The sequence below is a fragment of the Idiotropiscis lumnitzeri genome, chromosome 8 (genome assembly GCF_059441095.1).
Source record: "Idiotropiscis lumnitzeri isolate Australia: NSW breed Sydney's pygmy pipehorse chromosome 8, RoL_Ilum_1.0, whole genome shotgun sequence".
Classification (NCBI taxonomy): domain Eukaryota; kingdom Metazoa; phylum Chordata; class Actinopteri; order Syngnathiformes; family Syngnathidae; genus Idiotropiscis; species Idiotropiscis lumnitzeri.
The window spans coordinates 4,319,631-4,344,901 of record NC_142398.1 but is presented as its reverse complement, the minus strand read 5'-3'; the positions used below and the strand labels follow the sequence as shown (position 1 = coordinate 4,344,901).

The 25,271-nt window shown below is 37.8% G+C and overlaps 1 protein-coding gene across 4 annotated transcripts; it reads left to right on the top strand.

The window, feature by feature from the left end:
* The first annotated feature begins 1,205 nt into the window (after window positions 1–1,205).
* On the top strand, window positions 1,206–20,496 carry tab1 (TGF-beta activated kinase 1/MAP3K7 binding protein 1). Of its 4 annotated transcripts, none has more exons than XM_088303330.1 (11): window positions 1,206–1,274; window positions 1,668–1,798; window positions 1,924–2,077; window positions 2,425–2,520; window positions 3,309–3,411; window positions 5,061–5,177; window positions 9,389–9,500; window positions 10,086–10,230; window positions 13,677–13,890; window positions 16,249–16,402; window positions 19,582–20,496. In XM_088303330.1, the coding sequence occupies exons 1-11, from the start codon at window positions 1,242–1,244 to the stop codon at window positions 19,802–19,804; spliced, it is 1,482 nt and encodes a 493-aa protein (XP_088159456.1). In that variant the 5' UTR covers window positions 1,206–1,241; the 3' UTR covers window positions 19,805–20,496. The 4 variants fall into 4 exon arrangements, with proteins under 4 accessions (XP_088159456.1, XP_088159455.1, XP_088159454.1 ...); XM_088303329.1 differs by having other exon boundaries at window positions 19,579–20,496; XM_088303328.1 differs by lacking the exon at window positions 1,206–1,274 and adding an exon at window positions 1,363–1,513.
* The last annotated feature ends 4,775 nt before the right edge of the window (window positions 20,497–25,271 follow it).

The following is a 25,271-nucleotide window of genomic DNA, read 5'->3' as shown; positions in this document are numbered from 1 at the left end:
ATCGGTTCCCGCTCAGTGATGGTGTCGATTTGTGCCCTGCGGCTGGCTGGCAACCGGTTCAGAGTGTAGTGCACCTTTCGCCCATAGTCAGATGGCTCTAACAACCCCGTGACTCTATACAGGATAAGCGTTATTGATGACGATGACAATACAACTAAAAACAGTTTGAATAAAAAGAATACTTAATATTTGATGAATTTGCAATAATTCCAATATATTTTTCAAAGAAACATCGGTTTCTAGCCTCACCCCCCAAAAAAAATTGTAGTTGAAAAATGTGATTGATTGCAATTAATTACGGAATTGTTTTGCGATTACTTAGTTAAAATATTTAATCTCTTGACAGCAATAATTGAGAACACGTCTCGTCTGTCTTTGGTTAAAGTAGTGCCCAAACAGCTAAATTTTGTCATATGTTTTCAAAGAAAGTTATCCATCATCATCCATCATCTGTACTGCTTCTCCTCACTAGGGTCGCGGGGGGTGCTGGAGCCTATTCCAGCTATCTTCCGGCCAAGGATGGGGCATAATGGACTGTAGGAAGTGTTAGTAAGTGTTAGGATCTGTTAGGACTTTGTTAGGAAAGTTTTGCAGTCCCACCGCTGCAAGGGACTGTGAGGCCATCGTGCTAACCAGTCGGCCACCGTGCCTCAATGAAAGTTATGTCATAGCTTTTTTCTTTAAGTTAAAAAAAACGCTTATAAACAGACATGAGGCCGTCATTTCCTGGAGTATTATTATTTTTAAAATGATTTTTGGCATCTGCTATCTTTTATAGCATAGCATGCTTCAGGAAATTTCTGTTCGCATTTTGTAATTTTTTGCGGAAGTGCCTTTTATTAATTTTTTTCTCAACTATTCACTCATTTCAACTAGCAGATTTCGTGATACGACAGTAAAATAACAAATAAATACGAGTAACTGCGTCTATACGAGACGAAAACTTATTGTTTTTACGTATAAAATATAAAACTTGACATTACGTGTGAACCCTTCAGGATCTATCGGAAATTAAATAAACGACTATCATACTTCAGACAATTTCGCCGATTATTTATGCACCGGAGTGAAATATAACAGGACTGAATTTAAAACACTCCTCAATTGTTGAAAACAGATTCTACAAAAAAAACAATCATTTTATTGTCGACTCAATGTGTAATATCCTTGAATAAACTCAGTTGTGCCTTGGCACTCAGGCAGGGGGAGCGGTTCCTAAATGCAACCAGGCCACCTCCAACATGGCGGCCCAACGGAGGAATTTGATGCAGAGTGTGAGTGTTAACTCCTTCTTTCCTCCACGTCTTTGGCGTATAAAACTCAAAGATTAATGCCATGGGTGTATTGTAATATACTTTTCATACCCGGCTTGATTCGTGTTATTTAGTCTTTTGCATGTTTTCGAGTGTTTTTGTTTAGTTCCGTGATGTTCGCTTGCCATAGCTAGCTAGCTATGTTGCTAACATACCAGACGATTGATGATGATAAAAACGTTCTAAACTACTTTTTAAAGGTAAATGTAAAGCTGCACTACGTGTGACTCAATACACAGAAATAACTGAGAAGTAGTAGAGATATCTAAAAGTTTTGGTGCCTTTTTTAGGCTGCACAAGCGGGGCCATTCTTCATAGGACCATTTCTCAATGTGATGCTCTCTTTTTTTGTAGCATCAGAGTTGGACAGACGACCTTCCTCTGTGCCAACTTTGCGGCGTTGGCACCGCACCCAACTGCGTGTATGGCCCCGATGGCAAAGGCACGCAGAGCCACCCCAATGAGGACACACACCTTCGCTTCAGGTAAGAGAATCTGAATTTCATCGTGGATCCACGTGGGGAAAAGCACAGAAAGTAAACTGGAGCCTCTTTCTAACAACATTGTCAACCTAAACATGTTGAAATCCCTGCTGTGATCTTCTTTCCAGGAGTGAGGATGGCTGCTCCCTGTATGGCGTCTTCAACGGCTACGACGGCAGCCGTGTGGCCAGCTTCGCTTCGCAGTGTCTTACGGCCGAACTCCTGCTAGAACAGCTCAGCGCCGACCACACGGACACCGATATCCGCAGGATCCTCACCCAGGTTGGTGTGATACCGCATATACAAGGGCAAGAAATATAACTCGGATGCTAAACAAAACAGCAGCACCTATGGGGGCACAACAATTTCAGTGAGGAAGCTTCATGTTGTAATTGAGTTCTCAACCAAAAAATGAATTATTTAAAGTCTTTCTAGATTTTTTTCCTTCCAATGTCGATTCAGAATGTATTAATGTGGTGCCTTTAAACTGCTACTGAGGCAATAAAATCATGTTAAAAAACATTGAATTGTGGACATACGCAGTTTACCTCGCTGCCATGAATAAGCATTTGATGCTGATTGTTGATGGAACATCCCAAATACAATTTGTGTTGTTTGTGTTTGTGCAGGCATTTGAAGCGGTGGAAAAAAGCTACTTGCACACTATCGACGATGCTCTTGCAGAGAAAGCTAACCTGTCCGGCTACATGCTACCACACAGCGAGGTGTGTACTGAGGTTATTATAGTTTACGAAAGAAAGCAAAATCACTAAAGAAAAATTTAAAGAAAAAAAAAATCATTAACAAGATGAAATACAATCAAAAAATGCTTAAAAAAAACAACTGAAACTACATCCTTCATCAGCGTTTGGAGTTCATTTTAAATGTATTTATTTTGGTATTGCTGAAGGTCAAACAGTCGTTTGTTGTAGCTTACTTTATTACACAGTACTTAGTGACCCCCGTTTTTTAATCTTGTACCATACATATATTCCATACACATAAAAAAAAAATAAAAGTAATGAAAACAAATTTTTTTGGTGCCATCAAGGAACTACAAGACGTACTTTGCCGTATTACAGCTCACATATTGCAGATTCAGTGCATCACGGATATCTTTGGTGTTACAGTATAGTTACTCAGCTAGATGTCTCAGGTCAAGTAAACATTTTTAGCTAATTGAGTATCGCCTTCTGTCGCAAGTTCGACCAACTTAAAAGGCCTCCACAGGTGGTTCCGATCGAGGGAGGATGCAAACAGCCTCTAGTGCGTTTTAAATCAATACATACAACAACAAGACATACAACAACAAACAACAAAACAAATTAATTAATATAATAATTGGCTATTGCTACAGCCAGAAACTAATCAGACCATAGTATGTTCTCTTATGTCCACTTCCGCGGCACTCAACTGAGAAGGCCCACCTTTAAAAACTGTTCACATTCATACTCTATTTGTATGCTTACCTTCTGAACTCTTATTTTTTTTTCTTTTGAATCGCACCTGACAGAAGGTGCAGGAACGTCTGAAAGAGTTGGAGCAGGAGGTGTCGGGAGGAGCCATGGCTATCGTGGCACTCATCCTTAACAACAAACTCTACATCGCCAATGTTGGTAGGAAAAGAGCACACCCACACTTACTTTGGATTTTGGCTTTTAGCTGTTTGGCTGTTAGCTGTGTTTGACTTTATCGCCAGCAGGGGTCATGCTTGCACCATGTTTGTAATCACCATGTTTGTAATCAAGTCAATTTATTTGGAATTGAACTTGCTCAGCCTTTTTTTGGGGTGTCCACCTGTGTGTCGGTGTGTGTGTGTGGGTGTGTGTGCGCGTGTGTGTATGTATGTGTATATATATATATATATATATATATATTAGGGCTGTCAAAATTAAAGCATCAACTCAAGTGATTAATCCAAAATTTGAATACTTTGCGAATACTGTGCCATATTAGCTGTACATCTGAAGAACATCTCAGGACAAAACACTATGTTCAAATTACCACTGGGCCTTGCAAACCAACACTGCTGGAGTGTGGCGCTTGTGGGCAGTTTTGATAAATGTTTCGAAGAAAAATGCCTGTAAAGATTTCTCCATTAGTATTCAAGAATCAAATAAAGCTATAAGAACAGTCTTTGAAATAAATATACTTCATATTTGGTGATTTTCTTTTCAATTCCATGAAATTATTCAAGTAAATATCTGTCACAACCTTTGCAAAAAATATTTGCTGAAAAATGTGATTAATCGCGATTAATCATGGAATTTTTTGTGATTAATTAGTTTAAAAAAAGAATCACTTGACAGCACTAATATATATATATATATATATATATATATATATATATATCATCAATTGATAAGCTATGTTTATTACTTTTGTGTTAACGTTTCAAGTTATTTGACTTGATTTTAATGTTTGGTACAGATGTTCAGATGATGCCATATTTTCTGATGGTTGTGTAGAGTTGGTTGAATAAATTGTTCAGAGTGTCTCAACATTTGCGTCAAGACTTACTTACTTTAACTTCTAACATCAGTTTATGCCTTAATATCTTTGTTTAACAAGCACTAAATGGGCATTAATATTTTAAATAAAAAAATTTAATATGCCCTAAAAAAAGACCTAAAGCATTAAATCTATTGTTCAAATGTGTTTAAAAAGCCACAGACTCAAAAATAACATTTGAAATTTTTCTTTTAGAAGAATTTGATAATAGTAGTATTATAAAATTCTAAAATTTTATGTTCATGCAGTGAAAGATACCCTTATATGGTTTTGTCCCATTTGATCCCATTGATTCGATGTCTGATGTTAACTGTTGCGTAATATGCTGATACTGACGTTATATCCCTGGTTTACACTGTACTTCATTTGAATATGTAATACACTTTAGTTATACCTTCACATAGGATTGTATTGTCTTTATCGTAATCGGAATATATAATCACATTGCGTATATTGGGATATAAAATGTTGTTGACATCGCGCAACTCTTCCAGTGCAGTTTGGTAGTATTTACTTGAGTATACTGTAAGGACCGGATTCATTTGCTATCTGAAGAATTCCTACAGTAGCAGACTGTCGTCGTTGTTGTGACGTGTATCTGACTCCGTGTGCCGTTGAAAGTTGCCAGTTGATTTAAAGAAGTAATCAAAGCGTATGCTGGGACCTGTTATGTAAGCGTGTTTCTACTTCAGAAAATGTTTTTTTTTTTTGTCTGTCATTTTGCGGTGAAGTTTCAATTGTTCATGTTTCTAAGGGACCAACCGGGCTCTGCTATGCAAAACCACCAGCGACGGCCAAAACCAGTTCTTCCAACTGGGCCGACCTCACAGCACTGATAATGACGACGAGCTGCAGAGACTCGCTGCACTGGGTGAGATTAACTTTTAGTTTCAGCGTTGTTTGCATGCAACTGTTTCTATTTTCCTACTTCTAATTGTAGTGTTCATGTTCAAGACATGCTGGATTATGCAGTCCTACAATTATACCAGCAAGTATGTATATTATTTTTAATAGTCAACTAAAAAAGGGTGAATAGAAAGGGAGGGGCTTTTGCAATATATGTGGACAATTCTCTTAGATGCAATATCATAGTTTGCATGACAAAAACAATAGAGAACATAATGGAATGTTTAACTCTTGAAATATACACAAAAAATCTTATCAAATGTCATCATAAGCTGCATTTATAGGCCATCAGGATCATGCATTGACATATTCAACAAAGAATTAATGAACATGCTTAGTCACTCAAATGACAAAACACAAATAATGTGTGGTGATTTTAACATTATTATGCTAAACCCAAACGGACACCAAAAAACAACAGATTTTATAAATACAATGTATAGCAACAGTCTTTTCCCTGTAATTGCAAAACCCAGTAGAATAACAGTTGATACAGCCACACTAATATATATATATTATATATATATAATGGAAATAAAATTGACTTTAAAATACAAAATGGACTTCTAATCAATGACATAAGTGACCATCTTCCTGTCTTTGCTGTTCTTCAAAATTATTTCGATAAAAAACAATGGTAACAACTAGGCCTGCACGTTATGCGGTTTTAACATCGCGATTGCGATGTGCACATACGTAATAGTCACATCGTAGGACATGCGTCTCTTTTTTTTTTCTTTTTTTTTAAGAATGCGGAAACTTGGTTTGTTTCATAAAAGCAACACACTACACTATGCTCTACATTGTCGAGACTACACAGACCGTCTTGCTCACCAGGTAGGGGTAAAAACAAACACAAATACGTAAAATACGTGTTTAGTGTGACGTCATTAGTAAGCGCGCAGCCTCCGAAGGACCCCGTCCATATCTAGAAACCCGTCCCTATCTAGTACCGACAACGGCAGCAGAAGCGGCGAAATATGGAGTTATTTCGGCCATAAAAAGGAATATACAACACACAAAAAACCCTCTGCCGACAGTGCCTCGCCGTTGTTGCTGCAACACGAGGTAATACAACAAACCTGTCTGACCATTTGAATGCTATTACGAGCCCCTTTATAACCAGTTCAGACTCATTAGTGGGATCCGATGTTAAACCATCTACTCAAAAAACAATGACAGACGCCTTTTTTATAACACCTTATGATAAGAAGTCCAAACAGCATCGACAAATCTCAAATGCAATAACTTTTCACGGGGCAAAAGTGAAACTCAATGCCTTTTAAAAAATTATCCGCACGCTCGTCAAAAGGTATGAAATGCCGTGGCGCACGTATTTCTATCAAGTGGCCATCCCAGAGCTGTATAATAGACAAAGCAAAGTCTTCCCAAACAGAGCTATTTGAGTCATCAGGCGAAATTCTTTCTAGTTTTAATATCGCAATTTGCATCGCAGCCTCCCCAGAAATCGCAATGTCATTTTCTTCCAATATCGTGCAGCCCTAGTAACAACTCAAATATCAGAAATAAGACCAAAAACACAGCGTTCCATTGCTGCCTTTAAGTTGGAATCGAAAATTAAAACTGGTCTGAAGTTTATTCAAACAAAGGTCCAAATCTTGCATATGACGCATTTCAGTCTATAATAATCTCCTTATACAATAAATATTTTCCATTAATTAAAATAACTAAGAAGTATAAAGGCTTAGATAAGCCTTGGATGACAAAGAGTATAGCGAGCGCATGTAAAAAGAAAAAACATTTTAGATATAACATTCATCAAACTGAGAACAAAAGATGCCGAAAGTAAGTACAAAACTTGTAAAAACAAATTAGCAAATATTATAAGAACAAGTAAGAGAGATCATTATCATACCTTGTTAGAGCAAAATAAAAACAACACACAAGAAATATGGAAAATATTAAATCACGCAATTAAACATTGCTCCAAAAAATAGACTTTCCAGAATACTTTATAAAAGATACAAATATAGTTCTTGAAAAAACTGTAGAAATAGCAAACGAATTTAATCAATATTTTGTCAATATTGGCAGCAACCTAGCAAAGGAAATTCCTAAACCAAAGAATACCTTTGGAATAGATTACTACATTAAAAACAACTCCTCCACTATGTTTCTTAGTGCTGTTAATGATAGTGAGGTATTAAATATTGTAAAATCATTAAAAAATAAAAAGTCTGCCGATGGTTATAATATTGACATGCCATTAGTAAAAACTATTATTGAACATGTAGTGCAACCCTTTACTTATATATGTAATCTGTCATTCAAATCTGGTATCTTTCCATCCAAAATGAAAATGGCAAAAGTCATCCCAATTTATAAAAATGGAGACGCCTATTCACCAATTATAGACCAATTTCATTATTACCACAGTTTTCAAAAAATTTAGAAAAACTGTTTTCAAATAGACTTGATAACTTTATCCAAAAACATCTGCTCTTAAATGAACATCAATATGCCTTCAGAGAAAAACGTACCACTCCAATGGCCATAATGGAACTTGTAGAAGAAATAGCCACTAGCATAGACAGCAAAGAGTTTACTGTGGGGATTTTCATCCACCTATAGATCATAGTGTATTACTAAATAAAATAATGAGATATGGCATAAGAGGTGTAGCATATGAATGGATGAAAAGTTATTTAGAAAATAGACATCAGTATGTGCAGTTCAAAAATACAAAATCCAATTAATTACAGATTACCCATGGGGTTCCTCAGGGGTCTGTGCTAGGCCCCAAATTATTTCTATTGTATATAAATGATATTTGTTGTGTCTCAAAAACACTAAAAAAGTGTCTTATTTGCAGACGACACAACTTTCTATTGTTCTGGAAAAAATCTAAAACAGCTTTGACTATTGTGGAAAATGAATTGATCATATTAAAAAATTGTTTGACAAATTATCACTCAATTTAGACAAAACAAAGTTAATTGTTTTTGGCACTAGACCAATCAAACACCAAGTCAAAATCAATGTAAACGCAACTGAAATAGAGTGTATGAGAACAAATTCCTTGGAGTAGTAATTGATGCCAAATAATCCTGGAAGTCACATATGTATAATGTAAAAAATAAAATGTCAAAAATTATTGGGATCTTACATAAAAACAAGGATGTACTAAATAAAAAGTCTCTATACACATTATATTGTTCACTATTATTACCATACCTGACTTATTGTGTGGAAATATGGGGAAATGCCTATAAAACCAACACTCTACCTCTTTTCAAGCTGCAAAAAAAAAGCAATCAGAATTATTAATCGATCAAAATTTAATGAACCTAGAAATCCATTATTTATCAAGTTAAACGTGGAAATTTTATGATCTTGTTGAATTTAAAATTGCGCAAATAATGTATAAAGTACAGAAATAACATGATCTGCCGCAATACTCAAAATGAGAGAAAGTGGTTACAACTTAAGGGGCGCAAGTTTGTATAAAAAAACCCAAACCAAGAACAGACATTAAGCATAGGTGTGTTTCTGTAAAAGGTGTAATTCTGTGTAATGATTTTGAAACGGACCTGAAAAGATGTAAATCACTTGTTGTGTTCAAAAACATGTTCAAAAGTAAAGTACAAAAAACTATATAAATCAAATATAAGTAAATTGCCTAAAATGTGAAATTTGTATTACGTATAACACTGAGTGTCATGTAAATATTTTTATATATCATTTGATTTTATATGGACGATCTATTGTATTAATTTAAATTAAGTAAAAATGTACTGAAAACAGGGGGTAGCACTAGATAAGTTCTCTACTTCTTCCTACTCCCTATTGAACATGTAGACTGTGCTTATGACATTCCTTTTTTTCTCTTCTTTCCTTTTAAATACTTTTCTTATGACTATATTCATTTCTGTTCTGTGTGTATGTTCAATAAAAATCATCAAATCAAAGAAAAGAAGAAAAAGAGCATTAGAAACGTTTTGCTGTAAACCGTCTCGGCCACTTAATTTCAAGTGATTCATCAAAATGATTTAATTGAATCAGCAATCATTAAGCCACCTGAAGTCACCTTTCCATACCCAAGCCCCTCGACCACCACCTGTCTTTTTCCCTGCACTCCAAACTCATCTGTGGTCATTGTCTTATTTTCCATCCATCCATCTGACTTTACTCTTCTGCTGCCTGTCCTGATTCCAGGGTTGGATTCGGCCCGCTTGAGGCAAGCAGGCCAGATCGCCGGTCAGAGCAGTACCAGGAGGCTTGGAGATTACCGGGTCAAAATCAACTACAATGATATCAACCTGCTCAGGTAGCTGAAAGGACCTGCAATCGCTTTGACAAGCTTTTTTTAGGCATGCTTAAAATCATTCAGAGTTCATTGCTGAGCCTGTTTGAATGCAATTTCTAACCAAAACAGCAGCACCTATTGAGGCACTGACCGGTCTCTCATATGAATTAATGTCATATGGAGCGTTTGCACCAATTGTCATCGCAGGCCCTAAAATGGACTTTAAATGACAACTTTACAGAAAAAAGGCATCTCAGAACATAAATTTGACCAAAAGAGAAACATTACAACTCAAAACAAGTCTTTGAATATTGAAAACTATTTTAATTTTTGAAGGCATATTTATCTTAAAAAAATGCACACTTCTGATACTTTTTTTGTTTTTTTTTTGCTACTTCAACCAACCCCGCCCCCCACCAGCCATTCAAAGCAAGCCGCTAAATGTCACACATAATCTTACTCTTGTCTCCAAAGATGCCTCGGTGTCAAAGTAGTTGTTGTTATTATTGATGGATGATTAGTTTTTTCCATTTAAAAAGAACTGTGAAGATCACTAATTATCATTATTTTGAAAATCATTTTCTCTGTTTGTGTACTGGTCTTCAGCTCGGCCAAGACGAGGCCCATCATAGCTGAGCCAGAGATACACGGTAGCCAGTCGTTGGATAGCGTTACGGGCTTTCTGCTGCTCATGTCAGAAGGACTCATCGACGCCCTGGAGTGTGCGCACGGGCCCGAACACGTCAACAAGGTAGCTGAGAGTATCACACACATACATGAGTCATTATTAGACCTCTCCAAATGACTATGTTGCCTCCTTATTATATGGAAAAACAAATGAATTGCAGGTTTGAGCTTTGTTTTAAAACGTCAAAGCCAGTTGTGCTTTGCAACATGATGTTTGGTACACAGAGTATGTCTGTCATCAAAAGAAACACAAAAAAAAAGTCTCAAGAGGTCATGGCCAGAAAAAACAAATCGGTCTGTCATTTTGGTTCAGAGCGGCAATGTATGGCTCACTTTGGCCGTTGCCTTCAAAGACAGTCTTCTCCTGGATTGGAACCCGAATCCATTTTTGCAACCTGTAGCTGTAATACCGTATTTTTCTGCTGCAGTGAAGCAGTTGTTTTGATAACACTGATGACACTAAAAAGAATGCGGTCACATAGGGACACGTCAGTTTTATGAATGGCAGCACTTCCTAGGAAGAAGTGACCGGCACTGATTTATGACATCTCACGAGGAGCAGGCGGCCTGATTTCCTGATCCCACGGGAGACGGAGGTACAACCCAGCACTGATGTTTTTACTCAACCATAGTGTTTGTACTTCCTATTTATTTAATGAAATACTCAAAGACAAGTTTTGTGTTTTGGAAATTCATTTGGATGCATCACCTATAAACATGACAAGATCCGGGGAGAAGAAATTCATTGCGGTTACTTTTTCCTGACAAGGCTGCAGGGCCTCTGGGCCTTGTCTCGAAATTCCTGACAAACCTCAGATTTGGTAGAAATGTCGTCAACAAGTGAGACCCACAAAAAAGTCTAAAGAAGCCATGTCTGGAAAGTCAGAAGGTGCTGTTTTGGATTAAAGCAGAAATATTAGTCTTTTTAAGGTGTCCTGCAATGCTTTTGTAAATGTGTATGAGCAGAGAAAGGCCAAGCGTCATTGCCAAAAAACAAAAACAACAACAAGGCTTGAATTATGCGGTTTTGCTTTGCAGTTTGAGGGTCAAAATTTGTATTTTGCACCTCATTAATACACATTCAATCGCAGAACTGAGAATCAAATATGCACCGTCAAAAGTAGCGATGTGTACTGGGAGCTGTTCTCATGTTCATTTGAAAGAGCCTGCAAATGATTGTCAGAGACTAATTGTCAATTAGTGACTAATTGAGCTGAAGTGGAGAATCTTCTCCAGAACAATGCAGCTAATTTCTGACAGGAACAACAGATCAGCTGCTCAAAGCTGAGGCACTGCCAGTCTTTACTATAACAAAGTTATTTGAGTGCAGATTTTTTTCCGCCCTATTTGAATTAAATGTATAAAATGAATTTGGGATTAAATTGTTTCATTTAAATTTGTTTCACGGAAGAAAGTTAAAATCTTAAATTATTACATGTTTGACAGAAAATAGTACATTTTATTTGAACTTTTGTCTAGCTCTACGTAGAGCAAGTAAATGAAATAATTTTAATGTATTTGAATACATTTTGTATTATAAAATTACAGCAGAGCTTAGTTTACTGCTATGCACAATGTGAATTTAAAGGGACAGTGTGTAGAACAGGCATCACCCAATGGCGGACGATTCGGACCGGACCCATGGCCAATCTATGATGATTTTTTTTCAGGGCGCATTCGCAAACGTTGGCGCTGCAATTCTTGTAAATACGGAAAAGGCGTCACTGATTTGAGCCAATCAAATCTTTTGTTTACGATCCACTGCAAATTGCGCAGCAGACCGAAAGAGAGTGCTGCTGACGGTATGCCTTGCTAAAAAGTTAGCAAGGTCGATGCGTCTTGTTTTAAATTAATGGACGGAGAAATTTAGTTTCGTTCTGGCTGCCGCCGATTCAAAACCAGTGTGCATCATATACTCCGAGACCGTCGCAACATTGCAAAGTGCCACTATGAAACAAAGCACCGCCCTTTTGTGCACAGTTATCCGCTGACGTTTGAGGTGAGCGCACGCAAAAACATCGAACTTTGAGTGCAGTATAACAGATGTTTACATTTTCGTTTACAGCATGCAAACGAATGTTCACTAAAAGTATCATGGATTTTGGGGAAACATAAAAAAACGTTCAAGTGATGGGGAAGTTGTGAAGGAGTGCTTAAATGTGGTTGCACAAACATTATTTAAAGGAAATCACAAAGCTCAGATGTGTGAAATAATCTACCAAATCCCAATGGCCCTGACTCCGTTCCAACCCAGATTTAAGTCACTGGCAGGGCAGTCACAAACTCATTTTTCTCATTAAGAGAAGTTAAAAAAATATTCAAAAGAAAAAGTGGTGTTAAAGCTCATTTTGAATTAGTTTTTCATGAGGACAGCCATTTTTATTGATTGTGTACTGAACATGTTGACCTGGTTTACTTGGATAATTAGGCTTTCCGGTTTTTTTAGGCTGATAACTCTTTGATTTAAGAAAAAAAAAGGTAAAAGATGTTAACTCAATCCTTAGGACTTAATATATTTGTGCAGGAGATATTTTATTGTTTTTTTCTGGAAGTGGCACCCTTAAGATCCTGGAGCCTCATTTTCTTGAATGTGAAATAAACGCCTAATATTTGTTTGACTGGCAAAGGTGTTTAATGGGAACATTGCTAAATATTTAGTATATAAGTGCGCTCTGTTGAAAATGACTAAATATTGAAACTATATAAAAATGTGAACAAAGGCTAGACATTTCGGGAAGTTGGACTTTGGTTCATATCTTTTAATTGGAAGAAATTTTCGTCGTGGACCTCTGTGACTTTTAATTGACTACCTCTGGTGTAGAATATTTAGATTTTTCAACGTTCATTCATTTTAAACACTTTTTGATAATATGCCCAAAAAATGTTGTATTACCTCAATGTACATTTTTTACATATAATTGTAGGTCTAGTAATCACTAATTATACTATATAACTATTTAGATATACTAAATTATACACACTGTCCCTTTAAGAATTCAAAGCGGTTGATTCTGTTTAAAAAATACTTTTCATTCAATATTTTGTCATGTTTATTGTTTAATAAAAGCCTTGCTTCAGTTCACTGGGCTTAACCTGCAAAAAAGTAAAAATACTTCACAAAGTTGGAACGTTGCTCCTAAAATGAACTCAAAACACTTATTTCGAGACTTGGTCTGAGGTTGCTACCATCCATTGGTATTTCTTCAAAATGAAGTCCCCAATGCCAGGATCCTTTAGACATCCTTAAATTTCGTTGATGTGTAGTAGATCTCCTCACATTCCTGAAAAGTCAAAGTAAAGCTGCCGGCTTGCTTAGAAGTGGAGTCAATTTTGCCATATACAGGGGGAATTGTTCTTAAGATTACTCAGATGGATGATTTTAAATTGCAAAACATTTTTCATTAGTGTGGTCATCACGCCAGTCTGATGACTGGCCAAAAATGAAACTATAATAACTCCAAATGGCGCCCCCGACACGCCAACATGACCTGCACTCCTATGCCATCCCAGGAAATCGTTGCCATGGTGGCGGCCGAGCTGGCGCAGCAGAGTACCCTGGAGGCGGCGGCCCAGTCTGTGGTGGACCGTGTCAAACGGCTGCACCACGACGTCTACACGTCGGGGCGCCAGAGGTCCACCTTCTGCTCCCGTCACGAGGACATGACCCTGCTCATCCGCACTCTCAACTACCCGCTGGCGGACGGGGCCCAAACACCCACGCAAGGTGCCTTACTTGCAGTGGCGTATCCTGAGTGTTCTTATTATACAACCGCCTTTTTTAGCTCTAATTCGCCCCCCTTAAAAGCTTCAAAGCTAACTACATTTTGCACGCACATTAGGAATGGGTGAAATTGCGACACCATTAAAAAAAAACAAATCTCAACTTGTGCTCTAACGCCCCCTAATAAAAAATATATATATATTGGCATCTAAATTCAACAAGAAGTTTGCATTATGCAATTCCCCCTTCAAAGAAAAGAAAAAGTTAGGTCAAAAAAGTTGCGTGTTTTGCAACATGATCTCTTCCGAGAGCGTTTGTCGTATCGGCTTCAAACAAGCACACAAGAGAGAGTGAAGCCTTCTGATTAACAGTTGATGAAAGAAAACTCTTAACTGTCCCGGTTTGGATTTTATGAGGCAGACCGTGCTTGTTTACATGCTGTCGCCGTGCTGCTGCTCGGACCTGTGTCGTCTCGGGCCTGGCTGCTCCCACCTCCACACAAGACATCTCGCAGTTTTGTGCATTTGGACGAATCATCAATACACTTTATTCGTCTTTTTTCTCTCCTTTTATCTCCACCACACAACTCCCTTTCTGGTAGTTTATACTTTAAGCATCTTTTCAATTGCAAATGTCCTCGCAACCTTTCTTTTTTTTCCCCCCAGAAAAATAACGGTCGCCGTCTGAGCGACTGAGTCAAACACATTCAATTGACGCATGGATCCGTTCAAATTGGAGGGGTGCTCATATCCCTCCAACACAATGCTGTGACCTAGTCTGATGTTACACTCTGTGCTACCTGCCACTGTGCGGGTCAACAGTGGCAAAATTACATTTAAAAACAAATGAAAATGTATTGCAATGTATTGTATTGACCACAAGAGGGCCCATGGGTTTCCAAACCCGACCAACCCTTCGCCATATACGCCACTGCTTGCTTGTTTTGGAGACTCAAGTTGAGATAAAGACTTTATAAGCAGTCTACTGTTAGGAGAAGAAAAAAAAATGTTAGGCACTGTAATGTCAAACCGCCCTGTAGATGGAGGTGTTGTATAACTTTGGATTTGAGATCAGCACAGCTTTTTAATCGAAGATAAGGATTTGGTGGTGACTCTTGGCTTGCCACGTCAAGTATATTGGAGAGAATTGTTAACACGTTGAAAGTCCGACAAGTTAAGGAAACTTGCCTTGCACTTGAACAGAGTGCACCAGAGTGAACGCTATCACGGTTATAAGAAAAGATGTCAGTTGACGGAATGAATGGGGCAGCAATGTAAAAAAGCCATTAACTTTCAACTCCAACCTGCTGACAAGATTCTTATGCAATCAAAAGGCCATCTCGGTCTTCATTTTGTTGTTTGAGGTGTTTTTTGGCATCAAGCCTCTGTTCTTCTTTCAGACCTGATTGGCTGGTTTGGATCAACATATATTTTAGTTTAGTATATATTTTAGCAAAGCGCGTGATCCGTTGCAATGTCATAATGTGCATATCGATCCACAATGTCATTCATTGGATCAGAAAAATAAGTTTCTCAGATCACATTTTTACCCATGATTTTCCCAATATTTAAAAAGTATTGTCAGCTAGGATTGTCTCAGGCAAATCCGTGACCCTCGTGAGGATAAGTCAATCAGATAATGGATGGATGTTGTTTTTTTTTGTTTGTTTAGAAACTCCTTTTTTTCACGTATTGAAAGTTTTTTTTATTGTATCATCTTCTGATGTCTCAGTGATTGGTTATGATTCTTTTTTTTTTTCAACTGGAGCTGATTGGTGATCAGCTCCAAAATCCCATTCACGCAAAGGCCACTTTTTGGTCGGAGACTGGTGTTTTTGTTGTAACCAAACCCATGTTCTACTACGGATTTACTAACTCATTTACTACCATTGACGGCTAAAGAGGTCAAAGATTTTTTTTTACTCGGCTGGTAGTGAATGAGCTAAAGAACTAAAAAGACAAACTATTTTTGGTTGGTGAAAAATGACTTTGCCTATCTCAGCACTTGACTTGACCTGTCCAAGACATAATGGCTTTGGTCTTGCTTGTGACTTAGGGTTGGGAAGTCTACCTTACCGACCTTATCCCAAATGGTGATAAAGCTTCCCTACTTAAAAGTCCGACTTAATGGGTCCTGCTCAAGCTCAAAGTCTGAAATCAACATTAGAGCACTAATGAATAAGCCAGACGTACTGACGCCCGTGCAGCAGAAATCAAAGTCTAACATAACAGCCCAACAAAAGCAGTCGATTTTTGTATTTGCACATTTATGCTGAGCTGCGCCCTCTTGGAAATTTTGTGCCAAGATAATTATGTTCTTTTCGACTTCCCTTTTAACCATTTTCCCATTTGGTGCTTCCAGGCGGCCGCATCTACCCGGTGTCGGTACCCTACTCCAATAGCCAGAGCACCAGTAAAACCAGCGTCACCCTCTCGCTGGTCATGCCCTCGCAGAGCACCCTGACCAACGGGACCAACACGGCCTCCACCCTGGAGGAGGGCACGCCCACGCCCGGGTAAGCACACTCACTCCCTCTCCTCCTCCCTTCCCATTTTATAGAGTGTTGGGGTGGACGAATAATGGCATTTGAGAAAATGCAATATGAATGGTTTGTTTGTTAAAACGCTCATCAAGGACCGTGAAAAAAAAATATTCAAATTGAATCAAAATTGCAATTTTATGGGGAAGAAAAATGGCATTTTGATAAGTTTCGTAAATCATTCAGCCCTCGTATGGTACCTTAATTTAGAAGTAACGCGGAACAATTATTTTTCTAATTAAAAAAGGCTGCGATCTCTCTTTGTTTTGGTCGCTCAGTAGGATTTATTTTCTTATACTTAGTGTGTGCACGTGGACGACTGGTTAGCACGATGGCCTCACAGTTCATAGGTGCAGCGTTTGATTCCGGCTCCAGCCTTCCTGTTTGGAGTTGGCTTGTTCTCCCCGTGCCTGCGTGGGTTTCCTCCCACATTTCAAAAACATGCATGGCAGGTGGATTAGACATTCTTAATTGCCCCTAGATATGAGTGTGAGCACAGATGGTTGTTTGTCTCTGTGTTCCCTACGATTGGCTGGCAACCAGTTCAGGGTGTACCCTGCCTACTGCCCGAAGATAGCTGGGAGAAGCTCCAGCACGCCCGTGCCCCTCGTGAGGGCAAGCGACTCAGATAATGGATATTATACTTAGTTATTTACTGTCTACAAGTGCTATCAAAATTTTTCTTTGATTCATTTCAATGTTATCATTGTTTTTTTTTAAATAGTTTATTTGATAAAGACAAAGATTTGATTGGATTACTGTTGAAATCTGCTTTATTTGACTTACTGACACTTGTTTGCGCCAAACTTGTTCGGTAGAATTGGCAGAAGTTGTCTTAATGAACGCTTAAAAGACTGCAAGTCAACACACAACTCCAATATTCTTTTTCATATAAATTCTTAGTTCATTTGCATTATTTTAGCATAAACCTAACCCATAAATCCAAAACATTTATGTATAACAGATCTGATATTGTTTATTGTAATACAAATCCATTAATTGCTTGTGTTTGTTAAAGTATACATGGGAGGAGTGCCTTGTAAAAATTAATCGCACCTTAATTCCCAATCGCAACATTGAAGAAAATAAATCGCAATTAGATTATTTTCCTAAATAGTAAAAGCAATGTTTAGGAAGTTAACAAATCTATTTGAAGTCGATAAATGAACCAACTTTCATTTCTTTCATGTTAATTCATGGTTCAGTGCCCTATATGACCAAAATGTGGGCTGGAATGGGTTTATTTCCATTCATATCAGTGAGCTAGGTTGTTTGTGAGCAAAGTTGAGTTTATGTACAAGCATGTCTGCAGAACAAATTCAACTCGCAAGTCAATGTAGCGCTGTTCTTTTCCTGCTATTATTCCCTCCATTGTTTCTATTTTGACTGGACCAATGCCATTTTTCCTGGCTTCCTGTGTGAGCGCCCTCCCCCGCTGCTCATTTAGATAAGTAACATCTACCCCACTCCCCCCATGCCACGATCCTTTTTTTCCCCCTCTCTATTTATTCTGGGTCAACCGTCTTTTTGCTTCCCGGTGTTCCTGCGCCGCTTTGCTTGTTTTCACGTGCGAGCTTTCATTTCCTCTTCTTTTTCTTCACGGCCAGAGAGAGACGAGAGTACAGCTGCTGGAGCCTTTTCCAACTTTTCCTCAAACCAAAGCTAAATTAATGATTAAGACTTCCAGACATCTGAAACGAGAATGTTTTCAGGAGTGTTTAGAACATTCTTGACAAGTATAATAATTGTAATAGGTATGACATAAGGCGCCGCTTGTAGCGGGTAACTTCCTTCCTTGCTTTACTCTGATATTACAGTGAAAAAATTTTCCTCCCATGTTAAATTTCAACTTTAATTTTATATTGCTGTATTTTTTCCTTGTTAGATGTGGACTTTTTTTTTTTAATATCAAAAACATTTTCTCCTCAAAAGGCAACTCAAAATGTCATTCATCTAAAGTCTAACTTTTTAATTTTATAAATATAATGCAGCCGCAAATTAGATTTCTTGTTTGAAATAATACTTTATTAGCGTTTACCTTTTTGCATGCTAATTCTTTTTCCTAAATTGACCTAAAAAAAAAAAAAGAATATTGTGATTAATAACCAATACACTTTTCTCCCAAAAAGTTCAAATATAATTTTTCAATATTAGGAAAGTTTTGCCGGAAATATCAAACTTTTTTTTTCTGTCTTTGGAAAAGCAAAACAAACCCACAAAAAAATACAACTGACATTTTCCTTTTTCGAATGTGTTTGTGTAACTTTATTTTATTAAAAATATTTATTCCTGTAATATTATTACGTAACCATCTGTTGCATAAAAAGTACATTTTTGTTATTAAACTTTATTTTGTCGCCCACACAGCATAATTGCTCAAGTCATATTTAAACTGTCTTTAGACCACGGTATTTTGATGGTGATATTGTAACAAAAGCTTAACCAGATGCGCGAAGGTAAAAAGGCCCAATAAAAAAAGTGTGTTCAAAAAAATTATTTCTTCTCAATTTTTCCAAGAATATAAAAAAATGGCTGAATCATTTATTATGTAGCTGACGAATAAAAAAAAAAAGACTCAAAAAATGGAGGATATCAAAATAGACTCAGAACATATTTTTATTTTTTTATTTTTTAAGTAGCTTTTTTGTAACAAACCCAACAATCTTTACTCTCCTAAATGACACATTAATTGCATTGCCAATGGCTCTATTGTACTTTTTTTTCTTCTTTTTTTTTTGTTTTAAAGTAAATTCCATCCATCCATCAGTTTCTAAGCCGCTTGTCCTCACAAGGGTCGCGGGGGTGCTAGAGCCTATCGCAGCTGTTTTAGGACAGTATAAATTAAATTCCATTTTCATCTAAAAGAAAAATGGCCAGTTTGAACCTGATACTCCTTTGTGGCCACAGCTGCCATCTGAAAAAAAAAATAATAATGGAAAGCAATGAAAATTAATCTTCATATTGCTTTGGTTGACCTTGGCATACTGCAAAAAAATAAAATGACAATCACTCCGTCTTTCTCACAATCTATATTCCTCCTTCTCCACGTCGGCCCTGCCACGTCACCATCCCTCCCATGTTCTTCACTGCATTGCCGCCTTAAATTGGAACCGCGACCTGCACTCCCACTCTTCCCTCCGTCCCCTCGCCAGCAGCCAGAGCCCCACGGCCACCCTGCAGTCCACCAACACGCAGACGCAGAGCTCCAGCTCCAGCTCGGGGGACGGCAGCCTGTTCCGCCAGCGGGGTAGCCAGGCGGCGCAACCCGACGAGACGGGTCGCGTGCCGCCCTATGTGGACTTCACGCAGTTCTACCGCCTGTGGGGCAGCGAACACGGCGACGGGCAGATGGCTCAGGGCGGCCTGGGACCTCAGTGAGACCAATGTGGTGGGGATTCATACTCGTTTTTACATGGAAGTGAGACATCAGGACAAAATGATGAGGAAGCCTTTTGGACTTTCAAATCCTCACTGCTTGGTATTTTGCTGCCCATGTTTGGATTCCATCACAGGTGAGTCCAAAACGGTTTCCTCCAGTGCTCGCCAGGGCAGAAAACTGTTGAGGGACTCGCTGTACTGGTCAAGCCTTTGAGGATTCAGAAAGCATACAAGTGTCACTTAATTAGGTACACCATCAAAAGGGGATGTATACAAATATTGGAATTTACCAAGAAATGAGTGTTCAGTTTTTATTGGCAGGATTTAAAAAATGTCATTATCTGGAATTGATTTCTAATAAGTTTGACCTGCTTATGTATGACATTATTCACATTACGACTTTTTTTTTTTGTCCTTTTAAAACGGACTTTGCATACACCTTTCATATCGTCATGCTAATAACATAACTGGCGAGCAATTTTTTTTGTCTAAGTCCCATTTGTCCAGTAAATTACGTGGAACTGCCAATGTGGAGGAGAAACATTTTTGGCGAGCAAGTATGTCCGAATCAGCTTTGTCAGCTAAGTCCTAAAAACTTTGTGGTTTTTATTCCCCTCCATTAAGCATTTGGTCTATTTAATACCAATGCATTCATGAATTGAGTAAACGTTTTATTTTATTTAAAACTTTTTTTTTTTTTTTTTTTTTTAATAATATAAAATCATTGTCTTCAGTGCATGCTTTCTGTTCTGCATTTTTACCATAATACCACAGGCTACATGCACGATTCTGTATTATGGGAAAAGGGGCTAGGTTTTTAGCATTTAGCCTACAAGTCCATTCAAGCTTATTTGCAAATATGTTCAAACGTACGGTTGTTCTTTTAATTTTGCATACTCTGAGATTATGGGAATTTATGAGTACAACTTCATATATCACACTTCACCACTAGTTGTCAGACAAACAGTTGTGCTTGTAGGTTTGCATACCCCTTTTTACATAGTATGGAAATTTATGAGCGCAACTTTCCTTGCAAACACATTGGAACAGCCAAAACCTTTACTCCACAGTGACAATTTCTTCCGTAGGAGTCTTCTCTCCATTGTCCGTTGCAGCTGTTGCAAAAATGCCAATCTCAAACGCAACAGATGAGGTAGGTCGTTCTGTTATTAGCGTGACTATATTATCTCCATTTTTTTTAACCTTCTCAAAACAGTTTTATTCTTGTGATATGAAAGCACTGAGAGCGTAGGACATGCTAAAAATAATTCTGAGTTGACTCCCAGTGGAACAAGCTGAAAGTCATGACAACATTCAAAAGTCAGCATCGCAAGTTTTCCTTTGGTAGGTTAATGTGTTTGTTTAGTTTATTACATATTCATGATTCATGCTCAGTCAACCCTAAAGCGAAACAAGAACCTCCATGAATTGAATAGCATATCTAGAAATAAAACATGGAACAAAATATGTAAAGAAGCAAAGCATTGCAAAAGCGGCCACGGAGCCAAGTCATTAAAAATAATAAACAACCAAACCGAAAACAACATAAAAAACACATTCACCTGCATGCAAACACGCTCATTCATATCAAACACAAACAAAAGATATGAACACCCTTATTTCTATTTGCACATTGGATCATCTGACTGCTGTTGGCATAGTGGCAGGTCTGTCTTTATGTTCGGCTCTGAAATTCAGCAAGATTGCGTTGCGTTCTCAACTTCATTGAAAATACCAATGCAATTCTCATCCTGATCACATTTAGTGAATGTGAGGTCTTAAATTTAATTAATACGGTCCTAAAATAAATTGACGCAGCTGATTCCTCGAAGTCTAATGTAGGGTCATTTCAGTTCAGAATAAAAAAATAAAAATCATAAATTCAAAATGCTCCCCTTTTTTTGGTGCAAATAATTTCACATAATTACATTTGCATAGCTTTCACATTCATTGATTTATTATCTTGTTTCAAATCTGACATTTCTGACATAATTTTAATACAATTTCAACTATGTTATTTAATAACCAACTGACATCTACACAGATAGTGGTGCTCCAGCACCAGCCCCTTTTTTCCCTGAATGAAAAAAGTGCCCTTTTCCCATGAGCCTTTTTTTGCTAATTCATCAATATTTAATACTCAAAAAAATACCCTCTCTGTCATCAATTCTCCTCAAAAGTATTTTGATATCTGATATTGATGGTATTTATATGAGTTCTTGTGGGAATTGTGCCCACCGCTTAGCCACAGTGCAGACAAGCCTCCGCTATTTGGGGTGTGTAGACTTTTTTTAATCCACCATGGATTTCCTTTACCTCCTTTGTAAATAGGTTTATTGACTTTTAATTTAAATTAACACCCAAGATAAATACATTGGCAACTATTGCAACGATTTTTATTATGATTGTGTAAATAATTTTGGCGAAAGGTGCCCTTTTTTGGCGGTGCTTGAGCACCTGTCTTCAGAAATGTCTGTGCATGGGCTGGATTAATGATGATTAATCACAAACGTATTCACAGTAAATACATGAAATTATTTGCTGCTGATCTAGTCGTCGCCCTGTATATTGCCAGAAAAAGCTGTCTCATTTTTGTGAAAATGCAAGTTATTAATTTTTATGACGTAAGCACACAACGTTTCTTGCTGCCTACATGGGTTGCAAGCGTTTTTGTTTTTTTCTACAAGCAGAAGTCCCAACACTTGCGGTTTTATTGAGCTTGTGCCAAAATAAAAGCATGAGTTTCATAAAAGGTCGATTAATAAGTGAACCAGAACTTTCACGACCGGTAGAACAATCCTACCAGCTTGCTTTGGACCACCTCAGTCCACGGTTCTGACCCACATGCTATATTGAATTTCAGAGGATGCGTGTACCTAAAGTTGTGATCAGCGAGTATGTATCATGTAGGTGGAATTGAATTCATACATCCTTGGACTTGTTTTTCAATATGAGGAATGTTCTCAATGTACTGTTTTTTATTATTACAGAATAAAGATATTATATATATATAGTATATTATATATGTCCTGTCTTTTTTTTGGGGGGGGGATGATGTGTGCTTGACAAATGATCGATGCGAAATTCCGAGCAATTTGAATTTTCATCCTGAAAGTGTGAATTTAAGTTAAAAAAATTAGAGCCCCTGGACTTAGGTAGGCGTGTGTATCAGAGTACATCCACAAAAAAGTCTGAAGAAGGCATGCATGGCAAACCATGAATTTGGCTATTTTGGTTTTGACCAACTTTGCAGTTTGTCCTAGGAAAATTCTGCTCCCAAAGCCTGTTGAACTTGGTGACATGACATTTGGTTGGCATGTGCATCATGAGAAGACCCACAAAATATTCTTAAGAAGCCATGTTTGAAAATTTTCGACACAGAAAGCTACACCATTTTGGTTCTAAGTGGTCGTCTCAGGCTCATTTTGGCCATTTTTCCAAGACAGACACCTCAAAGATTTTGTCCCGCTTTTGATTAGTGATGCTGATTGAAGTGCAGGCTCACATGACAACTTGGTTAGAAGTGTCAGCTATTTTTTCTGTACTGCTTCCTGTTTTCTAGTGGCGCAGGCAGGAAGTGGAAAGGAGGGGGCAGCGTAGCATCTGGATAAGTAAAAGGACATTTCACAAGCAAGCTGTTTAAACGCTAAACCGCTTCTTCCTCTATGCTTAATCCAGATTATTTTTTTATTTCAGCGGAATTCTGGCAGTATTTCATTTTAGAAAAATCCTGATGGTCTCAGGGAATAAAGACTCTTTATACTTCATTAAGTACCTTGACACCATTATGATCGACTGGCTTATTCAGCTACCTGATGGGGAAGAAAATAATACTAAATGCAACATTAATCATTTCATACAACAGCCTCTAATCAGCAGCTTTGGCTGCTGTTGTGCTCGGAGGCCACGCATGTTGCTAATTGCTCCATTTAGATGTAATTGGTGTTTTCTTTCCACTCAGGCCATAGCCCAATTCTTGAAAAGTGGCTTTAATTGGCGTAATTGCCGCTGGATGGGGGAAATGGAGAGATGTTTAAAAAGTCCGAGGGGAATTTGTTAGAGAGGAGGTCAAGTCGCAGTTACTTCACTCGGTCGGACTTCCTGCTTTCAAGTCTGATTGCACTCGTTATTTGAAACTGTAACTGCTGCTTGTGTAGTTTGATTTGAGAAACACACCTTTTGGTGCATGTTTTTCATGTTTTTTTTTTTTTTGCCTTATCTAATAAACAATGCTAGTGTTGATACAGTACATAACTGTTGTTTTTCAGGGGTCTTTCAGAGAAAAACCCGTCCTAAAATATTGGTCCAATTGTTTTTAAACCGTTTGAAGTGGAGTTCTAATGATTTACCATTAAAACACAAAAATGTTAACTACATATGGCTGCCATTGCCTGTTTCACCAGAATTTGGCAAATATGTCTCTCATGAGGAGACACACACACAAAAAAGCCTCTTAAAGCAATCCAGGAAAAGACACAAAAAGCCTGCCATTTTTGTTCATAGCAACCCTTTTGGCCTCATTTTGGCCAGTCATTTAAAAGGCAAACTTTTCATACCAAGATTGTCCTAGAAAAAAACTCAGCCCCTAAGGCCAGTTTCTTTTAGCAACCGAAAATTTCTGTCTTGAGTTGGCCCACAAAAAAAGTCTCAAGAAGCTATGCTCCACTTTGAACATTTTTTCCTCATTTCAAACATTTCGAGATGTCCTCCAAAGACAAATGGAAATGTTCGATTGCTACCAAATTTGAACCAGAAATACTCAACAAAATGGCCATTGCTTTGTGCAAGCTGTCTGAATTTTTGTCTTTGTGTATGGGCGCATGTATGTTGACAAAGTTTGATGGGTGTCATTGAGACACAAACCTGGTAACGCGACATGTTCGCCTTTAAAACTCAACCCTTCTCCGGACCAGTTTGCCTTCAAACCTTTGAATTTAGTCAGCCTAAATTTAAACAGCCACAAACAGGTGTCAAAAAGTCATGCTTGTAAACAAACTAGAAGTCTGCAATTTGAATTTGAAGCAGCTACATTTTTACGTATGCAAGTACAAGTTTTTTGGGGTTTTTTTGTAATGGTAGTCTTGTTTTAACCTGCACTTTTTTTTTTTTATCATTGCTTCCTCCCAAATATGTGCCCACAAGATCTTCCACCTAACAGATGAGACATGAACACTGAAACTATTCCATCTTGCCCAGCGTGCTGAGACAAGTCCATCTTGCATCACGCTCTCCTTATTACTTATGTATTTAACATTGCCATGTCATTGCATTTTTTGCCTCACAAGCACTTTTCAACTTCACGTTGAGGCAACCAATGTGTGGCTCAGCTCTCCTCTCAGGGACAATCCAACATGACTTGTACACACACTGTGCAGGTGTGTTATCTATTCATTTGGCCACAAGTTCACCTTTCATAAGCTCCCCTTTAGGGTGTGTTCAAAAGTGGATACAAATCACAAACAGACAT